The following is a 26,704-nucleotide window of genomic DNA, read 5'->3' as shown; positions in this document are numbered from 1 at the left end:
CACCATCACTGCCCATTCCATCACCTCAATCATTGCCTCCTCCCCACCATCATTGTCCATTTCATCACCTCCATCATTGCCTCCCCCACCACAATCATTGCCCATCACCTCCATGATTGCCTCCCCCCACCACAATCATTGCCCATCACATCCATGATTGCCTCCCCACCGCCATCATTGCCCATCACCTTCATTATGCCTCCTCCACCGCCATCATTGCCCATCACCTTCATTATGCCTCCTCCACTGCCATCATTGCCCATCACCTTCATTATGCCTCCTCCACCGCCATCATTGCCCATCACCTTCATTATGCCTCCTCCACCGCCATCATTGCCCATCACCTTCATTATGCCTCCTCCACCGCCATCATTGCCCATCACCTTCATTATGCCTCCTCCACCGCCATCATTGCCCATCACCTTCATTATGCCTCCTCCACCGCCATCATTGCCCATCACCTTCATTATGCCTCCTCCACCGCCATCATTGCCCATCACCTTCATTATGCCTCCTCCACCGCCATCATTGCCCATCACCTTCATTATGCCTCCTCCACCGCCATCATTGCCCATCACCTTCATTATGCCTCCTCCACCGCCATCATTGCCCATTACCCCCATCACCTCCATCATTGCCTCCCTGTTGTGAGTTCATTTTCCCCTTCACCATTGAGGTCTGATGAACTCCTTCTTCTGGTGAAGGAAGGTAGTGAGGCTGATTACCAAGCACCTGGGCAGGATGATGATGACTGGGTGACGGGAATTACTGACTGGTTATAAGGCAGCCGACGCCCTTCTGCCTTGCTGGTGATCTCTCTGAGGGATTCTAGGAGAGCAGTCTGATTCCTGCTCCTCAAAAGCTAAGTTTTCTGCTCTACTTTTTGCATTTGTGTTTTGATTTTGTTTTGCATTGTTCTTGATTTCTGCCATTCCCTGCTGGGGTGAGCTGAATTCCTTTTTGCTCTGTCTTCAGAAAATACCTGAGTGCTGATATAGTCTTTTTGAAGCCTAGCGTCTTCAGGGCTTTTTTTCCCTATCAGCGGTTGGCTCTTGTTTTGATAGGGTTTTGGCGGATTACAGACAGCAGCTTTTCTATCCTGTCCTATCTAGTTAGCTTGGGCCCCATCATTTGCTCAGCCTATCTTTCTATCTGTGTGAGTGTTTTTTCATCTTGCTTCACCGTCATTATATGTTGGGGGCTGCCTATTGCTTTGGGGTCTGCTCTGGGGCAGTTTAGATTTCCCTTTCTGTCTTTAGGCTATGTAGTTCTCCGGCTGTGATCGAGGGGTCTAGGGCACCGTAGGAACCCCCCCCATCACCTCCATCATTGCTTACCCCCACCAATATCATTGCCCATCACCTCCATCATTGTCTCCCCCACTGCCATCATTGCCCCTCACCTCCATCATTGCTTCCCCCACCAATATCTTTGCCCATCACCTCCATCATTGCTTCCCACCACCCTCACTCACATAGCACCGTATCACTCTCACACACAGCACCACATACACACGCAGGCACACAGCACAACTCACATCCCGGAAGCCTCTTTCTCTCCGGCAGCTTTCCCTCTGATACAGCACACTGGATGATGACGTCATCCAGCTGGGCTGTCACAGACAGGAAACGCCCAGAAAGCAGGAAGCTGGGATGTGCTGCGGGGAGGTGAGATGTGCTGTGTTTGCGTGTGTATGTGGTGCTGTGAGTGTGAGAGTGATACTTTGCTGTGTGTGGTGCGGTGCTGGGGATGGGCTGTCCGCTATTAAAGAGGAATGGTATTCACGCCTCTCCACGCCCATAGGGGCGTGGAGAAGCGTGTATATTCATTTCGCTTTAGCAGCGGGGACAGGAACTTGTCTCCCGCTGCTGCTAGCTGGCACAGGGCCAAATGCCCACTGACTTGGGGGGGCCCCTTGAGCAGTGGGGGCCCTAGGCACTTGCTGGCCAGTATGCCAGCAGGTGTCAGTGCCTGGGCCCACCGGAGAATCCTCCGGTTGGCCAGTCAGAGCATGTGTGGAGGGGTGCTGTTTTTAAAATGGTATCAATTTTGGGGGGCTTTCCAATATATAGGACCCCCCCAAAGTCGCTTCACTCCTGGATAGGTCCCTAAAAAAAAAAAAAAAAAAATTTATAAATTTCCTTGAAAAAAATTTAAATTACTGCAACATTTTTAAGCCTCTCAAAATGCTACGAAAATTATTATTTATGTAGCACCATTGATTCCATGGTGCTGTACATGAGAAGGGGGTTACATACAAATTACAGATATCACTAGCAATGACAGACTGATATAGAGGGGAGAGAGGACCCTGCCCTTTCGGGCTTACATGCTACAGGATGGTGGGGAAGGAGACAGTAGGATGGTGGGTTGCAGCAGTTGAGGTGATATCATTGATAGTGGTGAGAGAGAAGGAGGTAGCGGGGTCATTGCAGGCTGTAGGCTTTCTTGAAGAGGTGGGTTTTCAGGTTCCATCTGAAGGATCCAAATGTGGTTGATAGTCGGACTTGTTGGGGCAAAGAATTCCAGAGAATAGGGGCTATTTGGGAGAAGTCTTGGAGGCGGTTGGGTGAGGAGCGAATAAGTGTGGAGGAGAGAAGGAGGTCTTGGGAGGACCGGAGATTACGTGAGGGAAGGTATCGGGAGATTAGATCAGAGACATATGGGGGAGACAGGTTATAGATGACCTTGTAGGTCAGTATTAGTAATTTGAACTGGATACGCTGAGGGAATGGGAGCCAGTGAAGAGATTTGCAGAGGAGAGAGATGAATTAGTCGGGCGGCAGAGTTAAGGATGGACTGGAGAGGTGCGAGGGTGTTAGCAGGGAGACCACAGAAAAGGATGTTGCAGTAGTCGAGGCGGGAGATGATGAGGGCATGCACAAGCATTTTAGTAGATTGAGGGTTGAGGAAAGGACGGATTCTGGAAGTTTTTGAGCTGGAGGCGACAGGAGGTAGAAAGAGCTTGGATGTGCGGTTTGAAGGACAGGGCAGAGAAAATAAAAGAACATTTTACAAACGGTGCCAATTTAAAGCAGACATGATGGAAATGTTGTTTATGAAGGTTTTTCCATGGTATGACTATCTGGATTAAAGGGGTAATCAAAGTTTGACAATTTCAAAAAAATTTTAACTTTTTTTTTCTAAAATAGCAACCTAAATTTACCATTGTCATAAATAAGGTGCCACGAAAAAAACAATCTCAAAATCACTGCGGTTTGTTGAAGGGTTATTAACACAGTGACACTGGTCAGGTTTTCAAAATTTGGCCTGGTCACTAAGGGGTTAAAGCAGCACTTCAGCTTTTTTTTTTTTTTTTATTTCTTTACCTGGAGTGGCATCATGGTCTGTTCCCTGCCGTGTGTGTGTAAAAAAAAAAAAATCACCAGCCACCGTCTCTAGCACTTACCAGCGCCGCTCTTGTCCCATGCCGCCATCTTGTGACCACAACTCCTGACTCCAGCCAAAGGTAACTGTCACACGGTCTCAATGTAAGTTTGAGAGCCTTGTTATGGCTGTCATAGACTTGCAGTGATAAGTGAGTTCCAGTCCGCCCTGCCAACAATTGAGCGACCCCTGGCGGGTCTGAGCCGAGGGCCGGAGCGACCCCCGGCGGGTCTGAGCCTGCGGGAGCCAAGGGCCGGAGCGACCCCCGGCGGGTCTGAGCCTGCAGGAGACGGCCGGGGGCAGCACATACCTCAGTAGTGCAGTATGAAGTTTGGGAGACCTTGTGCTGAAGTTCTCCCATCAGGTGCTGGAGGGGTTCTCTGGTTTCCTCCCACACTCCAAAGACATATTGATAGGGAGAGTACTGTGGAAATAATGGCGCTATGTGAGTCAGTAAATAATGGAAGCATCTGCTTGAGTGCACCAGCAAGCAAGCCATTTACATGGCACTGTCAGGGATTGACAACTGCCTTTTTAAAACTTAGAATAAAACTTGTTCCAACCTCCTGATATTACTGTCATCAAAGGGAATTTGTCGCCTCGTTTTTCAGCTATAAGCCACGTCCACTGCCTTTCGGGGCTTATCTACAGCATTCTGTAATGCTGTAGATAAGCCCACGATCTAACCTGAAAGAAAAACAAGTTTTATTATACTCACGCGGGGGCGGTCCAGTCCGATGGGCATCACAGGTCCGGCGCCTCCCATCTTCATGCGATGTCGTCATCTTCCTTGCTTCGTGTCGTTGCTCCTGCACAGGTGTAATTCTCTGCCCTGTTGAGGGCAGGATAATGTCCTTCAGTGCGCATGCGCCGGCAAAGGTCAGAGGGGCCCTGCGCACTGACTGCACTACTTGGCTCTGCCCTCAACAGGGCAGATCAGTATGCCTGCACAGGAGCCACAACATTAACCCCTTCACCCCCAAGGGTGGTTTGCACGTTCATGACCGGGCCAATTTTTACAATTCTGACCACTGTACCTTTATGAGGTCATAACTCTGGAACACTTCTATGGATCCCGGTGATTCTGACATTGTTTTCTCGTGACATATTGTACTTCATGTTAGTGGTAAAATTTAATTCAAATAACTTGCGTTTATTTGTGGAAAAAAACGGAAATTTGGCAAAAATTTTGAAAATTTCGCAATTTTCCAAATTTTGAATTTTTAAGCCCTTAAATCACAGAGATACGGCACACAAAAAAACTTGATAACTAACATTTCCCACATGTTTACTTTACATCAGCACAATTTTGGAACTAAAATTTTTTTTTTGTTAGGAAGTTATAAGGGTTAAAAGTTGACCAGCGATTTCTCATTTTTACAACACCATTTTATTTTTAGGACCACATCACATTTGAAGCCACTTTGAGGGGTCTATATGATAGAAAATACCCAAAAGTGACACCATTCTAAAAACTGCACCCCTTAAGGTGCTCAAAACCACATTCAAGAAGTTTATTAACCCTTTTGGTGCGTAACAGGTTTTTTTTTTTGAATATTTAAAAAAAAAAAATGAACATCTAACTTTTTTTCACAAAAAAATACTTCAGGTTCAATTTTTTTTATTTTACCAAGGGTAACAGGAGAAATTGGACTGCAAAAGTTATTGTGCAATTTGTCCTGAGTACGCTGATACCTGATTTGTGGGGGGGAACGACTGTTTCGGCGCATGGCAGAGCTCAGAATGGAAGGAGCGCCGTTTGACTTTTTCAATGCAAAATTGGCTGGAATTCAGATCGGACGCCATGTCACATTTGGAGAGTCCCTGATGTACCTAAACAGTGGAAACCCCCTACAAGTGACCCCATTTTGGAAACTAGACCCCCCAAGGAACTTATCTAGATATGTGGTGAGAACTTTGAACCCACAAGGGCTTCACAGAAGTTTATAACGTACAGCGGTACAATTAAAAAATCATATTTTTTCCACAAAAATGATCTTTTCACCCTCAATTCTTATTTTTCCAAGGGTAACAGCACCCTAAAAGTTATTGTGAAATTTGTCCTGAGTACGCTGATACCCCACATGTGGGGGTAAACCACTATTTGGGCGCATGGCAGAGCTCGGAAGGGAAGCAGCGCCATTTGACATTTTTGGCTGGAATTGAGATCGGACACCATGTCGCGATTGGAAAACCCCTGATGTACCTAAACAGTGGAAACCCCCCACAAATGACACCATTTTGGAAACTAGACCCCCCAAGGAACTTATCTAGATGTGTGGTGAGCACTTTGAACCCCCCAGTGCTTCACAGAAGTTTATAACGCCCGGGCGTGAAAATAAAAAATTCGTATTTTTTCCACAAACATGATCTTTTAGTCACCATTTTTTTTATTTTCTCAAGGGTAACAGGAGAAATTGGACCCCAAAAGTTGTTGTCCAATTTGTCCTGAGTATGCTGATACCCCATATGTGGGAGAAAACTACTGTATGGGAACACGTCGGGGATCGGAAGGGAAGTAGTGACGTTTTGGAATGCAGACATAGATGGAATGGTCTGTGGGTGTCATGTTGCCTTTGGAGAGCCCCTAATGTGCCTAAACAGTGGAAACTCCCCACAAATGACCCCATTTTGAAAACTAGACCCCCTAAGGAACTTATCTAGATGTGAGGTGAGCACTTTGAACCCCCAAGGGCTTCACAGAAGTTTATAATGCCAGGGCATGAAAATAAAAAAATCGTATTTTTTTCACAAACATGATCAATTATTCCCCAATTTTTTTTATTTTCCCAAGGGTAACAGGAGAAATTGAACCCCAAAAGTTGTTGTCCAATTTGTCCTGAGTACGCGGACACCCCATATGTGGGAGAAAACTACTGTATGGACACACGTCGGGGCTCGGAAGGGAAGCAGTGCCATTTTGGAATGTAGACTTTGATGGAATGGTCTGCGGGTGTCATGTGCGTTTGGAGAGCCCCTGATGTACCTAAACTATTGAAACTCCCAACAAGTGACCCCATTTTGGACACTAGACCCCCCCCACGGAACTTATCTAGATGTGTGGTGAGCACTTTGAACCCCCAAGTGCTTCACAGAAGTTTATAACGCTCGGACGTGAAAATAAAAAAATCATTTTTTTTCCACAAAAATGATATTTTTGCCCCCAATTTTTTATTTTCCTAAGGGTAACAGGAGAAATTGGACCCCAAAAATTGTTTTGCAATTTGTCCTGAGTAGGCTGATACCCTACATGTGGGGGTAAAACACTGTTTGGGCGCATGGCAGAGCTTGGAAGGGAAGGAGCACCATATGACTTTTTCAACTCAGAATTGGCTGGAATTGAGATCAGACGCAATGTTGCATTTGGAGAGCCCCTGATGTGCCCAAACAGTGGAAACCCCCAATTCTAACCCTAGCCCTAACCCTAGCCCTAACCCTAGCCCTAACCCTAGCCCTAACCCTAGCCCTAACCCTAGCCCTAACCCTAGCCCTAACCCTAGCCCTAACCCTAGCCCTAACCCTAGCCCTAACCCTAGCCCTAACCCTAGCCCTAGCCCTAACCCTAGCCCTAGCCCTAACCCTAGCCCTAACCCTAGCCCTAACCCTAGCCCTAACCCTAGCCCTAACCCTAGCCCTAACCCTAGCCCTAACCCTAGCCCTAACCCTAGCCCTAACCCTAGCCCTAACCCTAGCCCTAACCCTAGCCCTAACCCTAGCCCTAACCCTAGCCCTAACCCTAGCCCTAACCCTAGCCCTAACCCTAGCCCTAACCCTAGCCCTAACCCTAGCCCTAACCCTAACCGAAAAATGGAAATAAATACATTTTTTTAATTTTATTATTTTTCCCTAACTAAGGGGGTGATAACGGGGGGTTTGATTTACTATTTATGGCGGTTTTTATTTTTGGCAGCTGTCGCACGCTAAAAGACGCTTTTTATTGTAAAAATAGTTTTTGCATCACCACATATTGAGAGCTATAATTTTTCCGTATTTTGACCCACCGAGTCATGTGAGGTCTTATTTTTTGCGGGACGAGTTGACGTTTTTATTGGTACCATTTTCGGGCATGTGACATTTTTTGATCGCTTTTTATTCCAATTTTTGGGACGCAGAATGAACAAAAACCAGCGTTTCATGAATTTCTTTTGGGGGAGTGCGTTTACACCGTTCCGCGTGCGGTAAAATTGATAAAGCGGTTTTATTCTTCGGGTCAGTACGGTTACAGCGATACCTCATTTAGGTCGTTTTTTTATGTTTTGTCGGTTTTATGCAATGAAAACTATTTTATATAAAAAATAATTATTTTTGCATCGCTTTATTCTGCGAGCTATAACTTTTTTATTTTTTCGCTGATGATGCTGTGTGGTGGCTCGTTTTTTGCGGGACAAGATGACGTTTTCAGCGGTACCATGGATATTTATATGCGTCTTTTTGATCGCGCGTTATTACACTTTTTCTTTGGTGGTATGATAATAAATCATTTTTTGCTTCGTTTTTTATTTTTACTTTTTAAGGGGTTCGCTAAAGGGGTTAACTAATGGGACAGTTTTATAGGGCGGGTCGTTACGGACGCGGTGATACCTAATATGTGTACTTTTATTGTTTTGGTTTTTTTTTATTTTCAAAATGAATTTATTGGGGAATATTTTTTTTTTTTTTTTTTTTTTACTAATTTATTTGGCGATTTTTTTTTTTTTTTTTTTTTTTTAGAATTATTTTTACACTTTTTTTTAATTTTTTTTTTTACTTTATTACATAGTCCCAGGTGGGACATCACTGTCCTGTGACAGATCGCTGATCTGTCACATCACAGATCACTGTGACAGATCAGCAATCTGTCACAGGCAGTGCACAAGGCTTCCTCATGCCTGCGCTTTGCAGGCACTGAGGAAGCCAGCTTCCTCCAGGCCCCCGTCGCCATCTTGGATCCGGGGGCCTGGAGGAAAGGAGTCCCCCGCAGCAGCGCTGCACATTGCGCTGCTGTGGGGGGCTCAGGGAAGCACGGAGGGAGCCCCCTCCCTGCCGATGCTTCCCTTTAACTCCCGGTACACCGCGATCATGTTTGATCGCGGTGTGCAAGGGGTTAACGTGTCGGGGGCGGTCCGTGACCGCCCCTGACACATAGTGCCGGGTGTCAGCTGTGATAATCAGCTGACACCCGGCCGCGATCAGCGGTGCTCACCACGTGGGCGCCACTGATCGCGCTAGACGTACTATCCCGTCCATGGGCATAGGGGCCCGGGTCCCATGGACGGGATAGTACGTCTGATGTCAGGAAGGGGTTAAGCAAGGAAGATGACGACATCGCATGAAGATGGGAGGTGCCGGACCTGCGACGCCCATCGGACCTAACCGCATTATAGAATGCTGTAGACAAGCCCCGAAAGGCAGTGGCCCGCAGCTTATAGCTGAAAAGCGAGGTGACAGGTTCCCTTTAAAAACTAAGCAGACATCTGCGTGGTGTAGACTGTTCTCCTGAGTTTGCATACATACTGCATTCAACCTGTGGCAAAACTGTGTGTCCTAGCTCATTAAAGGTTTACAGAGGTTGTCTCCTCCACCACCAATCTAATATTGACACCAGGGCTGTGGAGTCGGAGTTGGAGTCGGTATAAAATGGAACGACTCCGACTCCTAAAATATATAATAAATTGGGTACAGTAATTCAATGCAGGATGTGCTGAATATTTTTTCATAGGAGTTTGGGAAAGTTATGAAATGTCCTATAAATAACTGTTCTATTCCTGATCTAAGGCTACATTCACACAGTGTTTTTCCTATGTTTTTTGAGGATACGTTTTTCAGCTGCAAAAGCAGATCAGCTTTTTAAAAAACTGCATCACCTGAAAGGTTTTTGAGCTCATAGATAATGTTTTCAATAGCAAAAGCAGATTAGAAATCTGCTCTATCTATCCATTTATCCATATCTGTCTATCCATATCGTATCTGTACCAAAAAGAATGAAAACCGGGTAGTACACCAATATATATTCTGTTCTATCTAAATATCTTGATTATTGGATCATAAAAATGATTAAATGTCTGAGGTTCACATTGTACTACAATAAATTTTTCACTTAAATATAAGCAATATGTGTGGGAGTCGTGGAGTCGGAGTCGGTGTAAGGGAAATTGAGGAGTCTGAGTCGCAGGCTTACCGACTCCACAGCCCTGATTGACACATCCCCTGGATTAGGTGATCAACACCTTGTGACCCTTTAATACTAAGGTCTCCTGCCAACTTTGATCATGGATCAAAACAAGCTCTCCCAGGATATTCTTAATGGCACAGTGCACCCTAGTGGTGATATTTTGGATTGTATTTATTAATTTGTAGTTAATCTATAACTATAAACTGTGTTGCCCTGTTGCAGGGCTGTATGGGTTTCCTCTTCAAAGTCTACTGCCGAGCTTTCAGTGTGTCAGAGAAGACGAGCACGTGTCATATGGTGATGTCGGTATGCCAGTACCACCTTTCGGATGCTCATTCAGTTCAGGTGAGACTATTCTAGTTTTTCATTCAAATTGCAAATTATTTTATTTAGTTTTTAAATATAATTTGCCCATTCTGGGCCATTTAAGTAAAATATTATCTGAAGGTCTTTGAACTGGAAATCTGTACTTTTATCCCAGCTGCCTATTAAAGAGCTGACTACTTCTCTATGGGCTATGTAAAGTGTGTAGTCATGATCACACTGTCCATAGGAAGCAAAATATTGGCTGCTAAGTATTTTACTCTGCCATCCCTGAATGCGCCCTCTGTGATAGACGTTGGATATATTCAGACCATGCAGATGAATGCTGTCTGTATCTGCGCTTCCACTGACTGCTCACTACTCTTCAGCACCTCTGCAGAAGAGGATGCATCCAAAACGGGCAAGACAGCAGCAGGCATGTGAATAAATTGTGTGACTGATTCTAACTTGCTTGTATTGTACTTGTTGACTGTAGCCCTAAACAGTGTATGTAGCTCATATATGTGCAGCTGGGGTAAGGTATGAAGCTTTTAGTAAATGGTTGTGGCAAATTCCTTTGATAGTACACCAACATCATGGGCATTTTTCATTAAAAGCCTGAGATATTTGCCCCTGCCAAGCTATTGATAGAGTACAAACTGTACCTGGTTTTAATTTTTAGTTCCAGCTATGCCTCACCTTCTCGCTGTAACCAATGAGGAAGGCTTTGTAAGACTGTATGATACGGAGTGCCGGGACATGCAACAAAAGATAGTGAAAGGTAAGATATATTGTTCATTACAATCAAAGGTTAATGCATGTGCATCTCTATCGCTATGAATGATCAAGTCGTATCATGTGGCTATACATGAGTAAAAGACTAAGCCCAGCTTCACACGTCAGAGTTTCAGGTCTCCTGACCCAAATTTAAACTTTTTCATATGTGCCAATGAGGATGTTTTTTCAGGTCAGGAGACCTTCGGCTGGACCGGAAACTGTGGTCTGTACGCAACCGTGAAACTCTGACATGTGAAACCATCCTCTTTAAGTACAGATGGAGGGTTTATTCCATATTTCTAGCTCTTGAATACTGCATAGTTTCCTCTCCCTCTCTTTAGACTGGCAGGCGCACACTAATGCGGTCTTTGACCTTGCCTGGGTTCCAGGGGAGCACAAGCTAGTAAGTAAATTCCAAGTTTATAAGACTTATAAATTTTTTTTTTTTTTTTTTTTGATCAGTAGCACTTTACATCTAGTGATTTGTCACCTATGAGAATAATCCAGATTCTTATAATGGCAATATAAAGTCATGATGGTGTTGGGGAGCGAAGAGTCAGAATTCAGTTCCATCTGTGATGTTTGATTTTTCTTTCAGGTTACAGCCTCCGGGGACCAGACTGCTAAGCTGTTTGACGTGAAGGCCGGCGAGCTTCTAGGCGAATGTAAAGGACACCAGTGCAGTCTGAAGTCCGCTACGTTCTCCAAGTTTGAAAAAGGTAGAATTATCAGAAAATGTCTTAATTTGCAGCCGTCATCAACCTACTTATTCAACTGCAATTAAGTGAAACGTACAGCAAATTCAGTTCTAGAAGTGTTAATATGTATACACAGCTGCACTGTGACACTGGTGTGTGTGTGATAGCGCTGTCCAATGGGCAAATCATGTACTTAACACAGTCCCAATTACATTACGTTGCTTTGTGCTAAATTTTGTTTTATTTTTCAGCTGTATTCAGCACTGGAGGACGAGATGGCAACATTATGGTCTGGGATATTCGATGCAATAAGAAAGGTAAATTTACGCTTCATGACAGTACAGATAACTGTAGTGTGATTTGATTGCCAGTAAATGAAGTTATTAGGCTCTATTTTTGTGAAGAATTTGTGACAAATAATGATGCTCCCTTCAAATGGAGAATATGATTTATGACTTGACTTTCTTATTTGTACCCCATCCTCCACCCAACAATCCTACTTGCTAGTCATCTCTTTGGAAATATTAGTTGATAAAAATGATTTGCATTATTCTTGTCCAGCTGCCACATTGGCAGGCCGTGCACCTGATGACCTGCTCCTCCTTATTGGCATCTGTACAGTCATGTACAGATGGCCCAGGAGGTCCCTTCCAACTCTACGATTCTATTCTATGATTCTATGTCTGACTAGCCAGGCGTGACAATCAGCATAGGCATCGGGGATGCTAATGAGGTTCCCAGGGCTCTTAATCCAGCAGCCATGCACTACAGATGTGGCTTCTGGACCATATTGCTCAACTTTAGGAAATGGTTGTAAATTCTTATAATAACTTTATAGGCATACTAGCCTTACAATTCTGTGGTGTGATTGACCAAGACTCCCACAGATAATTACTATCTAAGTTTTTCTGTACACTTAAATTGCACTTCAGAGGGAATTTTATATTGAATGGTACCTACTGAAATCCTCAATTGATTGTATGATAGATAGTCATGCCTCCATAGTGAGCACTGCTCTTTACAGTAGAAAAGGGATGGTCACGTGAAGGTGAACCCAACCGCACCGTGCCAAATGTGAGTGATAACTTCTAGTTTGGGTACGTTCTCCGATGCTCATTGGTTCAAGTTGTTGTATTCTCAATTTCATCCCAATGTGAAATATTTACACATTTTTTTTTTCTTTTTTTTTTTTCTTTTTTTCCAGATGGCTTCTATAGACAAGTGAAACAGATTAGTGGGGCTCACAATGCACCTGATAAACAAACGCCGCTGAAAATAAAGAAGCGAAAGCCGTTGATCAGGGGACTCGCGCCATCTGTGGTAAGAACCTAAATGCAGATTCTCAGGAAACTAAGAACTAGATAAATGAAACAGGTGTAGTAAAGTGAAATATTGTCACTTCTTTTCCAAATGGCAAGAATAGAAAGTGTGCAAAAAAAAAAAAAATAGTGCCCGATTGCATGGGGGAGACAAGGAAGTACATGAAGGTAACTGGCGGCTGCTGTCCTTGATGGGAAGGTGCACTTACCTAGTTGGCTCCTCCAAGATGCATTGAGCGCCTGTACTTGGTTTGAGCAGTTATTCTGTGCGAACAGTTTTTTAACATTTTCTTTTTTCACCTACAGGACTCCCAGCAGAGCGTGACTGTGGTGATCTTTCAGGATGAGCACACGATCATATCAGCCGGAGCAGTTGATGGGTAAACCATCTATAAGTCTAATTCTGAGTAATAGATGCTAAAATCTCTTGCACCTTGCTTCATGCTTCGCTGTTCTTTGTTTCCTCTCGACAGCGTTATCAAAATGTGGGACTTGAGGAAGAATTACACTACTTACCGGCAGGATCCCATCCCTGCAAAATCGCTTCCTTATCCCGGGAGCAGCTCTCGGAAGCTTGGTACGTCAATCCTTTACACTTATAAACTTTGCATGATTGGAAAAACTGTAATAGTGATGTGAATCCTTAAAACTTACTGAATGCATGATGAGAATTTCTGCATGAGCATCCTACTTATCGTGGGAGTACAGTAATGGTGGTAAGTGTATGCGACCTGCTGATCATGTGGCCAAAGGAACTGGGGATGAATGAGTTTTACATGTCAGTGTTTACCTAAAAGGTAAAAACCCTTTATTTCAATTTTATTAACTTTCAAAAAAGTGTGACCACCCCCATACACTCTAAAATAGAAAATTGCACAGGTTTTTACTATCCCCAGGTCCAGCAGTGGTGTCATTTCAACAGTGCGCATCACTGCTGTAGTCAGTTGCTAAGCTCAGTGGCTGTGCCAAGGTTGATGGCATGGAACCATTGAGCTCAGTGGTGCACTGTCACTGCAGTAGCCAAAACGGAGACCAAGGCAGTATTGAGAACAATCTCTGGATCTGGAGAGAGAGAGAGAACCTGTTTTCTCGTTCGCTTTATGGGGGGACACCGAGACCATGGGTGTATGCTGCTGACACTATGCACAAAAAAGGTTAGCTCCTCCTCCGCAGTATACACCCCACCAACCGGCAGGAATTTCCTCAGTTTAGCTTAGTGTCAGTAGGAGATGGACACGGGCCTTTTAATAGACCCATATCTACCTCGGTGTGCGTCGTTCCTTTTCAGGTTCTTCGGAGGGATACAGAGTGAATAGTCACAACTGTAGTCCCACAAAGAGACTGAGTACAGCGTGTACTGCCACCCCGTATCCTCATAGCTCTCCACAGCAGGACCAGGAGCTTTGCACAGGTGCGTGCCAGCTATACGGATGGTCCTTGCCCCCCCTGCCTCCCACCCACTCGCCTACCAGAGCCTGTCGGTCGGACGAGGCGCGGACACGGGGGAAAATAGACTCAGACAGCGTTGGTTTTACAAGGTACCTTTATTGAAGACAACACTGGAGGATTCTTCGGAGCGGCACAGGGCAGTGCCGCAGGGTCCTCAGCTGCCTGCGCCTCCCGGCAGCCGCCGCACTTTCTATTGCGCCACCTGCCAGGCCCCGGCTGCGGTGCGGGCCTTGTCCCAAATACCCCCCCGCCCTCATTCTTATGCGGGCTTTTCCTGGGGGCTTTTTTCTGGCGGCGGTTTCTTCTTGGGTGGCCGTGCTGCAGGACTTCCGCGCCGCCCCGCGCTGACAGGCGGCCGCCGATACTAATTTAGTCCCTGGCTTCATTTTGGGCCTACTTGGCCGTCGCGGCCACACACCCCGCCCTCTGTTATAGGCGGGCTACTCTTCTGCCCGTTCTAGGACCACCCACCCTCCTAGTCTGTAGCTGGGCAGCGGGCGGTCTTCTCTCCGGGTCAGGCAGCTAACTCCGCCCTTCTGCTCTCCTGAACCACGCGTTTCTTTTACCTCATGCTGCCGCCATCTTTGCAGCCTGTCAGCCGGACGCCTTTGAAGACACCGGGCAGCGGAAAGGGGTTCCTCGTTATCCTCTACTGCGGCCCTGCATCTCAGACGAGCTGGGCACATCGCCTTTCGGGCCACCAGACTGTGAGTAGCTCTGCAACTGCAGACTGACGCCCTCCTCTGCCTTCTTTCCCTCAACCTTCCGGCTTCTCCTCGGGGTTCTTTCTTCTTTTCTTTCATTATGTCTAACTGCAAACCGGAACGTGCCCGTCCGCCAGCACAGAGAACTTTCCCACTCCCCTCGGTTTAGATTGCAGTAATCCCATTCAGCCCGATGCCGTCCAGGAACCATCTATTGTGCCTCATGAGTGTGAACCCCCCCCCTCATTCCTGGCTAGGCCTCTTCTCTATCACAATCAGTGGCGGACCTCACCAGGGTGTCTCAGTCCCCAGTGGCCGTTCTTGATAAGTTGCCCCTGGACACTTCTGCAGGGTCCAGCAGGTCGCAAGGGGTTGTATCTGAGCCAGCAGAAGCCGCAAAAGACCCAGGCAGGATCTCCGGCCGGAATCCTCTCCTGACCTGGTCTCTCCACATAGTCCTTCCCAGCAGTCGCCTTCCCGTGCCTCCTCACCCGAGTCAGGTGAAGCGTTCTCAGATGCGTCATCCGAAGAGATTTTAGAGCTGGATTCGGACCAGGACGTGGACATGAAGGTTACGGTACAGAACCTCATTGCTGCGATTAACCACACCTTCGAAATACAGACTCCCCTGCAAAACGCTCAGATCAGGAGGTTTCGTTCAGACGGGCAGAAACACCTTCCAGAGTCTTCGCCTCCCACTCTGAGTTTGGCAAGATTCTTACCAGGGAGAGAGAGAAAATCCGACCAAACGCTTTCAAAGAGGGAAGCGTCTCGGCGTGCTCTATCCATTTTCAAAAGAGCTCACCGACAACTGGTCGGCTTCCCCCTCTGTAGATGCTCCCGTGTCCAGACTATCTTAACAACACGGTCCTTCCGATTTCAGGTGTGGCGTCGCTAAAGGATTCTAATGACAGAATTATAGAATCCCTAGCAAAGTCAGTATTCGAAGAGGCTGCGGTAGCGCTAAGCCCAGCCTTCGCTTCATCTTGGGTAGCAAAGGCTATAGCTACTTGGGCGGAGGATCTCCGCAAGGGCATCCTAGATAAAGCCCAACCGGAGCAATCGGCCGAACTGGATAACCAGATCTCCCATGCAGGGGATTATCTGCTCTCTGCCTCCTTGGATGCCGCGTCTTGTGCGGCTCAGGCGTCCAGCAACGTGATGACAATCCGGCGTACAATTTGGCTCAAGGCTTGGCAGGCGGATTTGTCTTCAAAAAGGTCCCTTACCAATCTGCCTTTTCAGGGAGCGCGTCTCTTTGGATCCCAGCTGGACCAGATTATTAGGGACACCACTGGAGGCACAAGTTCCCTCCTCCCTCAGTCCAAGCCTCGTAGGCCTTCGCTAAGGCGTCAGTTTCGGCCCTTTCGGTCTACCAACAGAGGCCACAGGCATGCCAGGATAGAAAGGTCTCCTTCAGACCCACTCCCTCCTGGTGATCTCACTCATCCCAGGGCAGATCCTCCAGGTCCAGATCTGGTCGGTCCACATCAGCATGACTATCAAGGAAGTCCTGAGGGTCCTTCCCAACTTGGGCGGTCGACTCCTTTTCTACAGAGACGTCTGGCTTGCCTCAGTAGAGGACGCTTGGGTCAGGGAAGTTGTTATCCCCAGGTTACAAGATAGTTTGTTTCTCATCCCTGGGATTGTTTCTTCAAGTCCTTCCAAAAGACCCTGCCTTAGTCTGGGTTTCTTCGCATCCATCACCTCTCTCCTCAGTTCTGGGGTGATTTTGCCCGCTCCCGAATCAGAACGTTTCACAGGGTTTTATTCAAACCTGTTTGTAGTGCCGAAAAAAGATGGTGCAGTTCGTCCCATCCTGGATCTCAAGTTACTGAACAAGAGGGTCCGATTGCGTCATTACAGGATGGAGTCTCTTCGGTCGGTAATTGCTTCCATGGAGGCGCAGGAGTTCATGTGTTCAATAGACATTCAAGATGCCTATCTACATGTTCCCATCTTTCCCGGGCATCAGAGATTCCTGCGTTTTGCAATTCACCAGGACCACTACCAGTTCGTTGCAGTGCCGTTCGGTCTCGCCACCGCACCCAGAGTTTTTACAAAGATCATGGCGGCGTTGATGGCCTTGTTGAGGATCAGAGGTCTCGTTCTTTTTCCGTACCTCGACGACATTCTGATCAAAGCTCCGTCGTTTCACCAGGCTCACCAAAATCTTACCATCGCCCTCTACACCCTGTCCAATTTTGGGTGGCTCGTCAACAAAAAAGTCCTGCCTTGTTCCGACATAACGTCTGGTGTTTCTGGGCCTATTGTTCGACACTCGTCGATCAAGGGTTTTTCTCCCAGAGGAGAAGAGTTTCTCTGCAGCGAGATGTACGAGCGCTGCAGACCACACGACTTCCATCTCTCTGGACAACCATGAAAGTTCTAGGAAGGATGGTGGCGTTGACAGAAGCAATTCCCTTTGCTCAATTTCACTCCAGACCCCTCCAACAGGCCATCCTGTCTCGGTGGAACAAGTCTGTTCTTTCCCTGGATCGTCCAATTCGCCTTTCATACCAGGTCAGGCAGTCCCTCATTTGGTGGCGGACGTCACCTCTCATTGCCCTAGGACGGTCATTCCTTCTCATTCACTGGCAGATTGTGACAACGGATGCCAGCCTCCTCGGCTGGGGGGGCAATATTTCACAATCACACTGTTCAGGGTCGGTGGTCGACTAGAGACAGCTCTGCCGATCAACGTCGTCGAGATACAGCCGATCTATCTGTCTCTCGTTCACTGGGAGAGACTTCTCAGGGGCCTGCCAATCTGTATTCAGACACTGTCACAGCGGTGGCAGATATCAACCACCAGGGGGGGGACACAGAGTCCCTCAGCCCTAGCGGAAGTGTCCAAAATTCTTCACTCGGCAGAGGTTTCAGTTCCAACAATATCCGCGGTGCACATTCCCGGCATGGACAACTGGGCCGCCGATTTTCTCAGCCGCAGGGGTCCCGCGGCGGGAGAGTGGTCCTTACATCCGGATGTATTTCATCAGCTTTGCCGTCGTTCGGGAACTCCGGACGTTGACCTGCTGGCGTCTCGCCTCAACAGGAAAGTCCCACAGTTTGTATCCAGGGCTCGAGATCCTCTCGCCAGGGGTGCCGATGCTCTGGCCATTCCTTGGTCTTAGTTTGAGCTCCCCTACCTGTTCCCTCCCCTTCCCCTTCTTCCCAAGCTGTTGAAGGAAGTCCAGTCATCCTCATCGCTCCAAATTGGCCCAGAAGGTCTTGGTTCGCGGACATCGTCAACCTTCTCGCGGACGCCTCCTGGAAGGTTCCAGACAGGGCAGATCTGCTGTCTCAGGGCTGTCTCACGGCCGCACAATTTGACGGCGTGGCTATTGAGACTAAGTTTTTGAAACGTTCAGGTTATTCATACCATGATCCGGGCCAGAAAGCCTATTTCACTTGGTGTGAGGCCAATAACATTCCGCCCATGTCATTTTCTCCCCCTTCTGTCCTGGCGTTTCTTCAGGCAGGCCTTGATGCGGGCCTTGCCCTCAGCTCTTTAAAAGGTCAAGTCTCGGCGCTATCCATTTTGTTCCAGAAGACATTGGCCTCCTGTCCTCAGGTCAAGACCTTCCTTCAGGGAGTGGCTCATGTGGCTCCTCCTAACGTGCGCCCGTACATCCATTGGATCTTAATCTGGTTCTCGAGGTTCTGCAAGGTCCTCCCTTTGAACCTCTCAAGGAAGTTTCCCTATCTCTCCCTTCATGGACAGTAGCCTTCCTAGTAGCCGTCACCTCCATCCGTGTCGGAATTGGCGGCCATTTCTTGTCGTTCCCCTTTCTTGGTGATCCACCAGGACAAGGTAGTTCTACGGACTCCGCTTTCTTTCCTTCCTAAGGTGGTGTCCACTTCCACCTGGATGAGGATATTGTTCTCTTGTCTGGGTCCAACTCGCCCTCGGGAGCGCTCCTTGAACAAGCTGGACTTGGTCAGGGCAAAGAAGGTCTACCTGGCTAGAACGACTCGTTTGAGGAAGACAGACTCTCTCTTCATCATTCCAGATGGGGCGCGGAAAGGTCAGCCGGCCTCCAAAGCTACTATTGCTCGCTGGATCAGGTCGGCAATTTTGGAGGCCTACCGGATCAAGCATCGAGTGGCCCCTCCGGGAATTAGAGCTCACTCTACCCGGGCAGTGGGTGCCTCCTGGGCGTTGTGCCACAGAGCTTCCACGCTGCAACTTTGCAAAGCTGCCACCTGATCATCTGTTCACACGTTTGTGACATTCTACAAGGTCCACACCTACGCTTTGGCGGAGGCCAGCCTAGGTAGAAGGATCCTGCAGGCAGCGGTGGTGAGTCCACTGGCCTGATGGAAGTTTGTTTCCCACCCCAGGGACTGCTTTGGGACGTCCCATGGTCTGTGTCCCCCAATAAGGCGAACGAGAACAGGATTTTTGGGTTGCTTACCGTAAAATCTGTTTCTCGGAGCCTTCATTGGGGGACACAGCACCCTCCCATGTTCTACAACTCCTGTTCTTATGTTGTTGGTTATGTACAGTTGAGTTGTCTGTTCTGTTTCAATCTTTTCTGTTACTTCTCCTGCTTTCTCACTAACTGAGGAAATTCCTGCCGGTTGGTGGGGTGTATACTGCGGAGGAGGAGCTAACCTTTTTTGTGCATAGTGGCAGCAGCATACACCCATGGTCTGTGTCCCCCAATGAAGGCTCCGAGAAACAGATTTTACGGTAAGCAACCCAAAAATCCTGTTTTGTTAAAAAAAAAAAAAAAAAAATCAACTTCACTGGAATTATAGAAAAACCCCTGTCTGCATTATTCACTAGTTTACACCCCCCCCCCCCCCCCGTTATGCAGTTTGCAGACTGAGTCAAGCTTCAGACACTTCTCATCTTCCCTCTCAGTAATATTGGCTGGATCTGAGCTTTGTGTATCAAGGCTCTTCATTAGCTCATATATCAACGCAGCCTCTATCCTGCACTTATGTTCCTCTTCATGTGCTTTTTCTTTTATTCTATTGCCTGTTTTTCTCTGCCCTCGCTGAAACTGTACAGCCTCATGCATCCCCACAATGTGGAGCTCTGTGTACAGCTCCTTCCCTGCTTCAATCAATACTGAGAAAATAGTGGGAACCAGGAGCAAAAGCGCTTATGGATTTGTAACATTTTTCCAGATCACTTGGCCACATAAATGACTTAGACACTCTGTGGCAGCAAAATTATGAAAAGCTTATAATGAAGGATTTGTGGTAGTTTCTTAACTTTTCAGTTATGAAGCAATACGATAAATCTGTGTGATAATGTACATCGCTTTTGAGTTAACTTTCCTAACTTTTTTTTTTTTTTCCTCTTTAGGTTATTCCAGCCTGATTTTGGATTCCACTGGCACCAACTTGTTTGCTAGTTGTACGGACGATAATATCTATATGTTTAATGTAGCCGGATTAAAGAGTGAACCTGGTACGTGAGATCGTATGTAATCAGCTTGTGAATTAGTGAACACCTTCTGAAGTTATCTGGCCATGGACTGACCTCCAGCTGGAGCCCTCATGACAGTAGCAGTGATGCTGTGTAATTGCTCTAGAACCCCCTAATGAAATTTACATGCTAACCCTCCAACCCCCAGCTAAAGGTTCTTGGACCTCAAAGTAACATGATCACAGTAAAGTACCTCTATTGATTACTTTCATGCCTTTTTTTATATTACAAATCTGTGCCTCATAATCAATCTGCAAATTGTTGTGCAAATGAGCTTGAGGGGCTTTGTCTGCACTTGCGCCTCTCCAGCTTTACTCCTCCCAACGCCAGTGATGGACAGGTCACGCATTTCTGACCTTTCTCAGCTGGCAACTCGCTCAAGTGCTGTCGTACCATTTTGCCATCTTCACATGTGCAGCCCTGGGGAGAATGACACCTCTGCGGGGTGCAATCTCTGTGAGCTGCTCCCCTACCTGAGATCTCACGCTGGCACGGTCATTCCTGCGGTGTATGCCTAGATGGATATTCTGGCTCTTGCAATGTCATCAGGAAGTTACTGCTCATGTCATCCCCGGAACCAGTGCCTACGTGAGATGGTCAGAGAAGAGTGACCTGTCAATCGTTTGCTGATGAACTGAGATAAAGACACAGATTAGTAATATAAATGTATGGATTAATCATTATTGCAGGTACTTTAGTGTGCTTTAGGTTCAAAAAGTCTGACAGTCTGATGACTGTTCCCCTTTTGAGAATTAATTTGCAGAAAGAATTGAGGAAAGTTTGTGGATATTCAAGTTTCACCCATTGCATTAAATATGCAAATTGTCTCTGGAACTCTAGCGCCACCTATAGGAAGTAGCAATCCTTACTAAAAGTCAATATTGACTCTCTTAAAGAGCCTTGTCACATGATTTGGAATAAAAGCCAAACCATAATCAAAACAGTGCCTGCAATTTGAGAGGTGTTGCCCCTCATAAGTGCAAAGTATGAGGCCCGATCTGGCTAGGTGAGAGGCTCTGGACTGGGTCTAAAAGGTAATGTTTCTCCTTGTGGAGAGTGCCAAGCCTGGTATGTCATAGTGAGGACACTTGTATGCCATACATGTTCCTCTGGGAAATTGCTGAGGAGCATGCATGGCTAATAAATCTCCTCACTCTCACATGCCAGGCTTGGCACTCTCCACATGGAGAAATGTTACTCTTTAGACCCTTTGCATTACAAATATGCACAAAGACATCAAAGAAGCAAGTTAACAATGATGTGGCTTTTTCATCTAATGCAGAAAAGAGATTTAATCGAATTCACAATGCTAGTACTACAGCAAATCTTCAGAAAACGATTTGGCAGCAGATAATGTGCAGCGCTTACACCCTGTGGGAATTTAGCCAAAATCCTGCTGATAATGTAATGGTGGGAGATATAGGTTATAGATATTTGAGTGAATGCACGTTACTGACACCCCATCCTGCAAAGTAACCTTAAAGTACCTTAAAGATACCTTAAAGTACAGAAACTTTTAGAAATGGTTTATTAGAAATCAATGTGAAATCTGCTTCTTTCTCCTACGGGACTGATCTTTCATTATCAGAATTCTCCATTTACTGGTAAAATCTCTCTTGAGTGAATACAGACTCTCCCATTACTGAGATGGGAGATGAAACTTGGTTCTGAAAGTTCTATGGAACTTGCAGTCATTCTCTTGGCTGCTCCCCTCTGTATAGAAATTTAAAAGCACCAACTGCCATCCATCTCATAGGGACAATGTCTTCACTGAATAAATATTTTTTTTTTTTTTTTCCAGGAGGTCAGATTTCTAGAAGATGTATTAGTTATTGTCATGTGAACTATTGATTGTGAAATTAAAATGACAGTGTAATTTTTTTTTTTGACAATTGCAGCTCAGTGGCTGGCTGATTGCAAAAAGGTGTGTGGTCTGGGATATTTTTATTTTAACATTCCTCAGCATTCAGTAGTAGCTAAATTATCTCCAGCGCTCAGTCCAGTTGCTCTGTTACTGCCTAATCCGTGCAGGATCGTGTCAGCAGTCAGAAGAGTGCAATCTTGTAAGTCTGACAATCACATTACCGACACCGCTGTCCAATCGACTGCACAGGCATTGTTACACTGGTTCACTTTCTTTTGCAACTGGGACTATCGGGGACCACCCTTTTAATTAACTTGTAAAAATTCTATCCAAATTAACAGTTTTAAGTTTAGTAGCCCTTTTAATTAACTTGTAAAAATTCTATCCAAATTAACGATTTGAAGTTTAGTAGCACAGGAAATGTTTTTATGCTTTCTCTCAACATTGCCTATTCAGTTCTTGGAAGTCTTTTTTTTTTTTTTTTTTTTTTTTTTTTTTTATTGCATTAGCTGCATTCAACAGTAGGGGGCAGTATAGTCTCCATAAAATCTCCAATGGGTTTTGCTCTGGTATACAAGAAGTGTTGTCTTGTTTCTTAATTTGAGGTCAAGCTGGTAAGAGGTTGGAGAGGAATTTGCAGCTCTGGTTCTTATGTGGAAGAGAACAGACTGGAAGATTTATTACATTGCAGGAATTCCTTCCTGTGGGAGACGCTGCGGTGCGCCCTGGTTACCGGCTTATTTTTAGCTTTTGTCTGCTCTTCACAATTTTTCAGTGATCCTTCATTGCTTCTAAAGTTAGATGTAAACCTATGAGGTGTAGTGGGCAAAAGTCACTTTAATGATCTATATTTGGTAATTCGTGCGACGATTCTCTGCATGATATAATATCCGGCGTAATGGTTGTCTGCCTGCAATCCCTGTATGTTGTGCTGTAATTTCTTCTGACCCTCTAATCCCAATTGTATCTCTCCCATCAGTTTCTGTGTTCAGCGGTCATCACAATTCCACCTTTTATACAAAGTCCAGCCTCAGTCCTGACGGACAGTTTCTCCTTAGCGGCTCAAGTGACCACAGCGCTTATATCTGGCAGGTAAGTGTCATTATGGGATGTGGGTAACTTCTTATGTAGGTTTTCATGAGAGGCTACATTTCTTTCAGTAGAAATTTGAGTTAAAGTGGTTCTCAACTTCATAAATGGGTATTGTTAAATGGTTCTTGCAAAGATTTGCTATCTTTTCAGCCGTACTAGAGATATTAAGTTTTTTTTCTTTGTTTACAGCTGGTTGCCTAGGCGACCGACCACTGCTAAACAGAACACTCAGTGCTCACAAGCTTTTTGTTTTTTTTCTTTTAAATTTGTAAGCACTGTTTTAAAACCGGCCACGATCACTGGCCTCTGCTGTTTCTTACTCCCTGCCAGCCTCCGCTAAATGCTTACAAGGTTCGTGCCATAGTAAAACCCCCTTGATGATGCCGCAAATGTGGTGAAACATGTTGGAGGGGACTTGTGAACTAAATTTTCTTGTTCTGCCATATAATGGGGACACTCCTGGGTGCCAACTATTGAAAGTATATAACAGGAACACTTAACCCCTTACTGACATTGGACTGAATAGTATGTCCGATGTCAGTATCCACCACATTGATGTAGACTCGGGCGGTGAGCCCACCTCAAAGCCGGGACATGTCAGCTGCTTTGAACTCTGACAGCGGCATTTAACAAGGGCTTCCAGCTGGAAATGCGCTCACCGGTGACCCGTGTCACGTGATCACGGGTCACCGGTGTGTTGGCATAACCTCTATGGTTGTTGATGCCGGATTGCAATGCGCGCCACCCGGTGGTCGGTGCTCATAGCAAGTCTATAATTCTGCTACATAGAGGCGATCTGAGCATCGTCTCTATGTAGCAGAGCCGATCGGGCTATGGCAGCTTCTAGCCTCCCATGAAGGCTATTGAAGCATGCCAAAAGTTAAAGAAAAAATAGTTTTTTAAAAATAAATATTAAATATATTTTTTATGCAACAACACCTTTTTATATTAGTCTCTGGACCCTTCAAACAAAGCAAATTTTTTTGTTTGGACAACCCCTTTAGGCCATCCTTTACAAAGTTTGTGTTATCAACTATTTTTGAAGCATTTTTGTACCCAGATGTGACAAGCCGTGCAAAGAGTTTGCAGTCAGTTTCTTACTTGTTTAGTGACTGTCAACGCCTGGTTGCAGTACATTAAGTCTTAAGGCCCCATGCAGATTAGATTAATGTTGGTGGAACCTGCCAATATCGACTGGTTTGGCCAAGGGCCTAATGTTTGTGGCTGCCCGGACGACTGATGGTCATGAGTGATGTTGATCGGGCATGTCCATACTGGCGCTCCTGTGTATGTGAAAGACGGCTGAGATGGCAATTGGCTAAAGCATTGTTTCACCATCCACAATCTGTGTCTGGTCGACTTTAAAGGGTTATTCCCAGGTGGACATTTATTGCAGATTAGTGATGAGTGAATGTGCTGGGATAAGATGTTATCTGACCATGCTTGGGTGCTAACAGTGTTACTTCGGTGTGCTTGAGAAATGTGTTCGAGTCCCCGAGCCTGCATGTCTCTTGTCTGTTCAAGAGCCAAAACACATGCAGGGATAGCCTAAGAAACAGGCAGTCCCTGCATATGTTGCAGCTGTCAAACAGCCGTGAGACGTTCGGGCGTGGGGACTCAAACATATTTTTTGATAATGCCAAAGTTGCTCAAATAACACCTTATCCGAGCATGTTTACTCATCGCTATTGCAGATCTGAAGGATACACTATAAACGTTCAATACTTGCAAGTCATAGTGATGTCTCTAACTAGCCCCAATGCATGGTGCTGCAAATGGAGATGCAGTGGCTTGTGTGTCTCTCCATTCCCTTATATCACTGCTCGAGACATTGCTGTGCATACTGTATGCACCTCTGCATTCCTAGTGATTCACAAGACTGCCTCGTGCTTGAGATGAAAGCGAGTCTTACCATTGTATTCTGGGAAATCCAATAACCAACTGCTGCCCCCCCCCCCCGATCCAGAGGGTGACCGTCGCCCCATTATCTGGATTGGTGGGGGTCCCTATATGGGTAAGGGGATAACGTCACATTTTGCCCCTTAATGAAAACCCCCATGTAGAAACTTGATAGTCACCGCATCATTAGCGGGCTGTTCATGCTGGGGCTTACTGGAATGTATCATCTACAAGAAATCACACGATGGTCCTCATTCCTCCCCTCCCGGGGGTGGGGGGGGGTGACACATGTTGCATATGAATGGCCGTCTGTTGTATTGCATGAGCTCGGAGCAGCTGTGCGGACCAGGATCGCAGCCTCTTAATCTTCCTCTGACAGCTCAGTGAAAGTGAGCGTGGCTGTCAGCTGAGAAGCAGATGCTGCTTCCACCGTCATGTGTCGGTTACATAGGAACATTTTCTGCATCTTGAAAGTAGTAAAAGTGATTTCCAGGAATATGATACAGATTTGTTGAATCACAGCTGTGGAAAACTTATCTAGGAAATGCCTCCTAATTGAATGAGTCTTTAGATGTTGTTCGTTGGGGTCTGTTTGCAAAAAAAAATGCACCAATCCAAGCATTGTAGAATAAAAAGGCTGCCAAAAAAGCTTTAGAAGAACTTTTTCCAAAATGCTATAGAAAAAAGCTTCCTGACGATATTTCTACTAGACAACTTTTTTTTATTTTTATTTTTTTTTTAAGCCTCAAACATAATCGTCACTTAGCCTTAGCATAGTGTAAAGGTGGCACTATGATGGTGGTTTGCACTTGGTTCTGGCGTGGGAATGTGATAAGTGTCCATCCCTCCTACAGGATCAAGTTGTCCTCAGTTTGCCTTCCTAAAGGCACGTTATGCGATCTGCATTAATGTGTTGCATTTTAGCAGATAAGAACTTTTTTTTTTTTTTTAACAAATGAATTGGCATTACAAAAAGCGTGAAGTGCTAGCCCCTACTGACATGTTATGAAGTACCACCTTATGGGGGAGCGGATGAACTTTGTTTTCATTCGTGGTTTTATTTTTGGAACCAATAGATAAATTCTGAGGTACTTGATCTTCATAACTATATAATGTCCTGACACTGCGCTGTATATTGGTACATGTCGATGGCTTGTATTACTGAGTCTATACATGTTATGTAAAGGATTGGTGATTTGCATATTTTGGGTTTAGGTGCAGCGTTGAGGCTTCCTGTTGGCATTGTCACTGCATGATGCTTGTGGTCGGCTGTGCAGCTTGTTATATTGCCAAAAAAAACTTATCGTGCGCTAATGCTTAACGTGGATATTCCTACAATTCGTCTATACAATCTGTGTGAGACCTGTCCTTGTGTATTTTGTCAATCTACAGGAAAAAAAGACCAGCTCATTGACTGTATATTAAAACTTCAATGCTTTTATTCCATAATGTGTAAAATGGGTGTAGAAAATCCTTAAGTACATACCACCAAAGCGTTTCTGCCATCAGGTGCCCTTTGCATTTACAGTTAATGCTCTGGCCTCTGTTTAAAAACAAAACCATTTTACATGTCAACTTATCTATTAAAATAGTTGTTCCTTGATGCTTAAACTCAAAA

General features: G+C 45.7%; 1 protein-coding gene across 1 annotated transcript in view; it reads left to right on the top strand.

The window, feature by feature from the left end:
- The window catches only part of DTL (denticleless E3 ubiquitin protein ligase homolog), a 32,792-nt gene that overhangs the window by 1,244 nt on the left and 4,844 nt on the right, over positions 1-26,704 (top strand). The window contains exons 2-11 of the mRNA XM_073553392.1: positions 9,761-9,883; positions 10,524-10,622; positions 10,960-11,021; positions 11,217-11,337; positions 11,568-11,633; positions 12,521-12,636; positions 12,942-13,015; positions 13,109-13,212; positions 20,109-20,213; positions 23,075-23,187. Of these exons, the coding sequence (XP_073409493.1) occupies positions 9,761-9,883; positions 10,524-10,622; positions 10,960-11,021; positions 11,217-11,337; positions 11,568-11,633; positions 12,521-12,636; positions 12,942-13,015; positions 13,109-13,212; positions 20,109-20,213; positions 23,075-23,187 (983 nt within the window). The remainder of the gene's footprint in view (positions 1-9,760; positions 9,884-10,523; positions 10,623-10,959; positions 11,022-11,216; positions 11,338-11,567; positions 11,634-12,520; positions 12,637-12,941; positions 13,016-13,108; positions 13,213-20,108; positions 20,214-23,074; positions 23,188-26,704) is intronic.

This window comes from Dendrobates tinctorius, unplaced genomic scaffold (genome assembly GCF_039654945.1).
Source record: "Dendrobates tinctorius isolate UK_male_01 unplaced genomic scaffold, ASM3965494v1 ptg000201l, whole genome shotgun sequence".
Classification (NCBI taxonomy): domain Eukaryota; kingdom Metazoa; phylum Chordata; class Amphibia; order Anura; family Dendrobatidae; genus Dendrobates; species Dendrobates tinctorius.
Note: the sequence above shows the minus strand (reverse complement) of the source record. Positions and strands in the feature narration are given on the sequence as shown.